The 8,178-nt window shown below is 47.4% G+C and overlaps 1 protein-coding gene across 1 annotated transcript; it reads right to left on the reverse strand.

Moving 5' to 3' along the window:
* Positions 1-2: 2 nt before the first annotated feature.
* LOC116842420 lies at positions 3-8,172 on the reverse strand. The gene is made up of 2 exons (XM_032811629.1): positions 4,463-8,172; positions 3-4,076 (listed from the first exon to the last, which is right to left on the reverse strand). Exons 1-2 carry the CDS (start codon positions 4,751-4,753, stop codon positions 3,645-3,647), a joined length of 723 nt encoding a protein of 240 aa, XP_032667520.1. The 5' UTR covers positions 4,754-8,172; the 3' UTR covers positions 3-3,644.
* Between the last annotated feature and the right edge of the window lie 6 nt (positions 8,173-8,178).

Here is an 8,178-nt window from a genome sequence, read left to right on the forward strand (position 1 = left end):
TCTCTCTCTCTCTCTCTCTCTCTCTCTCTCTCTCTCTCTCTCTCTCTCTCTTTCTCACTGTCTCTTTTTCTCTCCCTTTCTCGCGCACGCAACGACGGCGGCGACGACGACGATGCGATGTTTCCTACGACGGTGTCGTTCGTCGACGAGTCGTCGTTCCGTCAGACAGGGACAGACAGGAGGACAAGTAGGCAGATATTATCTCGCCGCCGCGATTACGGTAACGGCGACAGCGGTGGCGGCGGCCACGACGACGACGGCGAACGAGCGACGACGACGACGACGCCTCGTCGCCGTCCTCGTGGTCCCCGTGGTCTTCTCTCTCTCCTCTTCCACTCTCTCCGTCTTTCTCGTCTCGGCAGTGCCTCTGTCGCTCTCGCTCCCACTACCGCTATGACTTCCACCGGCGACGACGACGACGACGATGATGATGACGGTCACGTCGACGACGACGACGTTTCACACACTTCTAACAACTCACCACCACCACCACCACCAGCACAATCACTGCCACCACTCTCACCACCGGCACGACGGTCACCACGACGACGGCGACGACGACGACGACGAGGACGGCGGCGACGAAGACGACGACGGGGGAACGTCCCCGGCGACGTACCCGTGTTTCCCCCTCAACGACGGCGGCGTCTACGCAGCGCCGCTGCTCCTGGCGAGGCTCGACGACGCCAGCGACGCATCAACGCGCGTCTACGCGCACGCACACGAGTCCTCGCGCCGCCTGTCGTCTTCTACTGCTCGCTCCTTCGCTCCGTTTTCGCTTGTTCGTTTCTCTTCGTTCTTTCTCGTCCTCTCTTTCTCTCTCTCTTCTTCTCTCTCGCTTACTCTATCGCGCGCGCGTTCCGTCTGGTCCGATTCGTCCGTCTCTTCTTTTCCCTTGCCTTACTCTTTCCTTCTCTCTCTCTCTCTCTCTTCGCTCTTATCACACGTATCGTTTCGCGCTGGCTCGTTCGTTTGCTCGTTTGTTCGCTCGTTCTCACGCACGTTTCTCGCCTTGATACGCGAGATCGCCGAGGCGCACTATGCGAATCTCTCGGCGTGTGCGTGTATATACATGGAAATATACCTGTGTATATCGTGCACTCTCCTCTCTCTGTCTCTCTATTACTCACGCACGACACACGCGTACACACATGTAATCACTGGGACGCGCACGTTTGCCTTTCCCACGAACACGAACGCGGCACGATGTGTCGGTCTGTCGAACGCTCTCTGTAACCGCGGTCGTTCACGACGGACGTTCCCCCGCGGAGGGCGAGGTCCGTCTGTCTCTCTCTCTCTCTCTCTCTCTCTTTCTGTACCGTCCTCTTGCTCTTCGTTCTTCTCTCTCTCTCTCTCTCTCTCTCTCTCTCTCTCTCTCTCGCTCACTCGCTTCTTCACGCACTTCTCTCCACACCCCCTTACACTTCCTCCCGGTTGTTGTTCGTTCGTGCTGCCGCTCTCTCTCTCTCTCTCTCCTTGCCGCGGAGTAGAGTCCGGCGCGCGGACACTTGACTACGCTACGGAAGCACGATGGCACGTCACCCACCCGGGTGACAACGGAGGAGCCTGGGTGGCGCACGTTCGTTCGCACCGCGTACTACACGCACCGCGCGCGGCTGCTAGAAAGAGCTCTCGAGAGAGAGAGCAAGCGTAGCGGCGACGTTCGCGATCGGCTCCCCGGCTCGCGCGGTGTTGGGTGTGGTAACCCACCGGCGCTTCGTCTCCCTCTCTCACTCTCGCTCCTTCTCTCTCTCCCTCGCTCTATCTATCCCCCTCGAAGCTCACTCTCGCTCTCTCTGTCGCTCCTTCTCGCGCGCGCGGCCGCCGTCCTTTGCTCGCTTTCTTGCTCGCTTCCTCTGTCTCGCTCGCGCGGCCACCGCTTCTTCCTCTGTCGCGCTCTTTCTCCTGGCACACGCGAAAAGCTGTCGCCGCTGCTGCTGTCGCTGGCGCTCTGCTGTTACCGTTCCAACACACTGATTGACACGAGGATTGACCACGAGACGACCGCGGCACGACGCGCGTGGTCACGACGACGACGACGACCACGAGCACGACGATCACGACGACGTGTCGGATCGCGAAGGTCCGACACGATGCGCGCGATGCCTCGTCGCTTCTACCTCCTCTCTCGCTCTCGTTTTACTGCTGTGTCCGTGTGTGTGTACGTGCGTGTGTGTGTGTGTATGTGTGTGTACGTGTGCTATGTATACTGCCGTTACCGCTGGTTGCTGCTGCTGCTGCTGCTGCACGAGCGCCCACACCTCTCGAGCGGAGCAACTCCTCCTTGCGACACGCGCCGCGCCCGTCCGGCGCGCAGCCTTTATGAAGCGTCGCGCAAGCCGTGGAATCCTGTTAGACCAAACCAGATTGACGAAGCCCCGCGACACGGCACCCACGGCCAACGGCTCCCGGTTCGCTCGTGGCTGCCTCCGCGTATCACCAGCACCGTAGGGCGCGGGGGGCGCGCACGTGTCCGCTAACGAGATTAAAATCGGCGAGTAGGAGGCGCGGCCGCCACCCGCCGGGGAGGAGGTACGGAGAACGTAACGGCGTTGCTGCCGCCGCCGTAGCGAGTGGCGCTGCAGTCGTGTCGATCGCCGCGTGTCCTACCTTACCGAGCGAATCACGTGACGCGACGTATCGGCGCGGCGATTTTTATATGAATGACGCTTGAAATGTGGAATTCGCTCTTTTCGATAGAGTTTATCCTCGAACTCGCGAATAAAAAATGAATATTCGTCTTGCAAACACGAGAACTTCGGCGATCGATCTCGATTTCCTGACAACATACAATTTCTGGATTACGTGTGTTATCTCTTGTCTTTTACTGTTGTTCTTCTTGCGTATCTAGCTCGTTCTTTCACCGCCATTTTTAGTTGGAATTTTTAGTTGTGACAATTTTACCTTCTGCCTCCTCATTTTCCGTTTATACCGTTATTACGCAACTCGACTGATAATGCGAATACTTATTTACTTTGAAATTTTGACGATCTATCTCACTGCTTTGACTGTCGTACGATTTTTATTGGAACAAGCAATTCTTGTCTGTTTCCAAATGAAAGTTGTATCATTAATTTAGTAAGTTCCATCGATGTTTCTTTTCCCTACATTTTGTCGAGTTCACGTACGCTTCTTCAGCATATCGAGGAAAGCGCATATCGCATAAACCACTGCCATCGTTGGACGAGAGGATTAAGTTTAGAATGTATGGCTTCGCGAAGCCTATAATTGCGACAGATTCCTGAGACGTAATTCGATTCCTTAATTAATTAACAGTTGTACAAGCTGTATTTCCAGCGTTGTTGATCATTTCTTGTCCGTGCAATTCGCTTGACATTTTTGGCACAATTCTTTACTCGCTTCTTCCTTGTAAAACGCACTTTCTCCTAGATGTACAGCAAATTTCGGATAGTAAGCGAAAATTATCGCATTATGGCAGCTAATTGTAATTCAACGTTAAAATCTCGTAGACAATTTTCAAAAAGATGTAAAAAGTCGTACAAATTTGGAATTTGATTTTATCTTCTTTCGTCTTCAATCATAACGACGTTTCATCAAACATTCCGTACAATTCACCTGACAAATTCCTTCTGAAAATCCGTGCTCACCTGCATCCGGAGTCACTTGGCACAGATTCATCGCGATTAATTTAAACAGACCCACGATATGCACGCTGTCACCCGCGTCCTCGCACAATTCCGCGAGCTTGTTGAAAATCTGCTGCAGAGACTGCAATCGCCTATTTTGTACAACGTACATTTTGACGAATGCTCGACTTGTCTCTCGCTCGTTACGTACAAATTAATGATACTCGGCAATTCCGCGTCCAACAGCCGCCTGCTCTGCCGCAGGTCCTCCAGAATCGCGTTGTGCTGCCGATGGAGCTTCTCCATCCGCGACACCGACAGTCTCGGGTTTTCGAGCAGATTCTCGAAATTCGCTGATGCGACGAGAAAGTCTCTCCTCCTGTCCATGTGACTGTCCAGCAACGTGCACGTGTTCTCGGGTGGGACCACGTTACCGGAGCAACACTCGATTAGTTCTCGCAAACTCGACATTCTCTTCTCCGCCTCGATCTGAATCAGAGGAATCCGGCGATCCGGAAATTCGTTTGTCGCGTTACCCTCTCTAAATGCCTCAAAGCGAAATCTCGAAATCGCAAAAGTGAATGTTTCACTCAACTTAGAATGGGTTCTCCATATGAGCGAACGTTTTACTCGATTAGAGTCGATATGTTCTCCTGCATATCAGATTCACTTTTCAATCTGGTGTGAAAATATTCGCTCGACGATTCGCAGTGGAGAATTCATTCTGCATGAGTAAAAAATCACTCGAATTCGAGTGACTCGGTGGTCGCTCTTTTCTTCTTGTTTCAGTGAAATTTCACTGCAAGGTATCTAGAGAATACAACTTAGATTTCCGCGAAAGAAATGCGCCGCATTCGGGCGTTTCTTAAATTTGCAGCTACTTGTCTGCGGCACAACAGGAAATCCTCGTCTGTGCGATTCGCGCCGGAAACGGGACAAAGCGCGAGCAGAGCGTGACTCGCGTCGAGCACTCGATCCACGGTGAGACACGATACTACTTTCAGGGATTGCGTGTACTGAATGAGAGCGTCGAATGTGTTGCCGATCATGGTTAGACGCTGCGTCAGACTCGCCTGCTTATCCTCCGTCACAGCCTCTTCTACTTGGGTCCTTATCAGGTAGACCCGCATGGTCTCCCGTAATTGCTGCGGTTGACCATTTGACATCTGCTCAGGAAATGCAAGGTCTTTACAAGTCTTTACAAATGTGGGGATCGCGTGAATCGTTTAGCGTTTAACGTCGGTGTTACTTGCGCAAATTACTATCGTCGAGCGCTTCCACGGCTTGGACCTGCTGCAGTGTTCGCAGCATGCGCAGCAGGTAGCTGCGTTTCTTTCCTGCGATAGGCACGCGACGGAATGCGTCGTCGTGGGAAGAGAGGAGTATCCTTGCAACTCTTGAGCGAAGGCTCCTTTTTTCTCTGTGTCATTGGTATGGCATGAGAGGGATAATTTTCTGAAGATATGAAAAGAATAAGTTTCTGAAGGCGTAATTAGCCGCGTCCTAAGAGAAAATCTCACTCGCGGGCATATTTAACGCGTCTTACTGAAGTCTATTTCTAAGATAAGGTGGAGCGTCAAGGTTTCAGCGGATATAATAAGACGCGGATACGAGTTGTGCGTTGATTGTACATTATTCGACAGAACTGATGTATCGTTTCTAAACGTCATTAATGCAAAGTCATCGTGATGACTTGTAATGACAAGTCACGATCTGACATATCGTACTCGTTTCTTTGAATAATCAATAAGTAATAAATCAATTATGCATGATAGACTAGAAAATTCTAATGATTCTGTTACGTATTAAAGCTGTTCTGTCGGTTAGTGTATAGTCGGTTAATATTGACGAAGCACTTCTAACTAATATTAAAATGCATATATACACACACAAACACACTGTATAAAATATTCGATATACTATATTCGCATAATCACTCACTGATTGTCACATCAGCCATATCCCTTCGAGCAAATTTGCCGTTCTGGAATCGAGAGATCTGGCACGGAGCGTGGACAAAGTATCGCGCGAAATAACTCTCTTACTTGTTAATGGTGCTTAATTACTCAACTCGGCTCGTCAGGATGATGATCGATGGATATTCTCAGGCGAAATACATTTCTTTATTCACTTCGGGGCAAGGAATCACGCTACAAACGCTCACGTGTGTTACGTATTACAAATCAGTCGTTATTTATTGTATAATCAGTTTTTAAATGTCAAGACAATTAAGGGAGATATAGACGTGTTTGTGTGCACATGTGTATGTGTGTGCGTGTGTGTGTGTGTGTATGTGTTTGATACACTTTGTATTAAGGTTATAAAAAGATACGACTGACTGCTTCAGGGGAAGAAGAAGAAATAAAACAACAAGGCGTAAAAGTGACAAATGACATATAACAATCGATTGCTCCACTGCTACACCAAACATCCGCGAACTCTACTGAAATTCTTCTCCCTATGCTTTTTCATGTTCGGCTGCGTTGTGAGCGCGATATCGAACGTGACGTAATTGCCACTGAAAGAGATTCCTTGCCATCTTACACATTTACGCGACGTACCATAACTCAACGTATTATGATGCGTAACGTTGATGCACGGATGGCAGTAAACATCTATGTACATACACTTTTCGCTCATTATATATCCGTTAGATATTACGCATTCGAATTATCAAACTCTGTTATAAGCGTAATGTTAGTAAAAAAAAATATCGATGTTACAAAACTGAAGGATCTCCTCATCCTTACCCGTGCTCTGAACACTTAAATGCATTTTGTCCTCCGCTCGACGAGTACGCGGATGACGCAGAGTTTAATATGTCAAGAATCAACAGAAAACAAGAATCTCGATGACTCACTTGAGATGATTACTTCGAACGCTCTTGCAGATCGATATTTTTTTTCTTGAGTATTGCAACAACTTTCAGCTTCACTTATTACGTTACAGATAAACTGGATAAATCGAGGGAGCCTACTGACGGTCCCTGACAGATTTAATGCATTAGTGTAACAATGGATCAATCATACGAAACAATCGGATCGCCTTTAATGCGTCTCCTTGCAAGCTGATGCAACAAAATAAAAAGACACGCGCGATTAAGTGAAAGCTGAAATTCATACTCTCTTAACATCACTTCTTTCTGTAAGGTATGCCTGTATATATATTATTATTACAACACTATTTATTACACAAGATGCGAATACAAGATTGTTTCGGGCAGATCTAACGAGTATTGATCGAGTCTACAAAAGTTTCTTTCTTTCTTTCGGTAGTTGGCTCGTTACGTATTCGTTCTCTACTCTGACAATATGGATAGACAAACGGGAGCGATAGTTATAACAATGATAGTAGTAATAATAATAATAATATAATAATAGCAATAATAATAATAATAATAAACGCTCTCTGCTTCTCTATTGTCGCTACCCGATTTTCTACATACATGTACATAAGATTGCGGATACGCAATGGACGAGTAAATAAAATCTGCAAAAATAATTCGCGTGTAAATTCCACTAACGCAAAATTCGTCTCCGTAGGGAGAGACTAAGATGAAGAAGAAGGACTATCGGTCGTAAATACACGGAGACTAATATGTTCGTATATCGTCTCATTTATACATTGCAATATTCATTTTCTTACGTATCACTCTTTCCTTCAAACACCTATCATTATTAATACGTCGTTGAAAAATTTGGCATTGTGGATCGCGGCGAGATTTTGACGGGGATTACCGCTACTATAGACTTATCCTGCCGAACAATAGGCGAGTGAATATTGTTAAATCTTTACCTTACGAATGCAGACAGGTAGTTGGACCTTGAAGATTTCTCACCTCTCCTCGTGGCACGAGGAGTTTGGCAACATTTCGCATGCGCGCGATTGTTCCTAAATTTTAAAATGTATGTATATCTCTTATAGCGATAATTTTCTCAGTGGCCACAAAGTTACGTCGTAAAATATTCTTAAGTCGTATATAGGTCTATGTACAGTTTCATAAAATAATATTAATTTAATATATAGCTTTCGTTTTTTATATTATAATATTGCATATCGTGTATAAGTGTGTACTTTTGTATATATGTGTGTATATATGTATGTATGTATGTGTGTGGATGTGTGGCACGTGTCTATAGTGTACGTGTTACAATATATTATTTAGTCGCTTAAATATCTCATTTGATTACTCACGATGTGTTGTATTTCGTACGTTTGATATGAGAGAGTTAATCCCATATGCACAGACACACGGACACACAGACACACACGCACGCACACAGTTGATGAACAAAACGAGTGAATGTTGGCACAGACAGTGGCTGGGTTAAGGCACTTTGGGGTGATTGATTCTCCGCAGTACCCTCCAGCATAACTATCTTATCGAATTCCCCGCCCCCTCCCCCTACTCTTCTGCAAGAGCCCGTCGCACGTCTATCTTTTTCTTTTCTCCCGCTTTCGTTCCTTCTTTCTTCTCTTTCTCCACTTGCGCGTTATACACCTGTACACGTCGTGCGTAATATTACTCTCTCTCCCTCTCTCTCTCTCTCTCTCTCTCTCTCTCTCTCTCTCTCTCTCTCTCTCTCTCTCT

The sequence above is a fragment of the Odontomachus brunneus genome, unplaced genomic scaffold, assembly GCF_010583005.1.
Source record: "Odontomachus brunneus isolate Ranch 3 - 2012 unplaced genomic scaffold, Obru_v1 Obru_scaffold_002, whole genome shotgun sequence".
In the NCBI taxonomy this organism is placed as follows: Eukaryota; Metazoa; Arthropoda; class Insecta; order Hymenoptera; family Formicidae; genus Odontomachus; species Odontomachus brunneus.

Bases quoted from the DNA above. Each gene is read 5' to 3' on its own strand.
- LOC116842420 (XM_032811629.1), bottom strand. From the start codon at position 4,753: ATGTCAAATGGTCAACCGCAGCAATTACGGGAGACCATGCGGGTCTAC. The intron at 4,077-4,462 runs GCAAATTTAAGA...CCTCTGATTCAG, and splicing joins TGTGCCGCAGACAAGTAGCT to ATCGAGGCGGAGAAGAGAAT.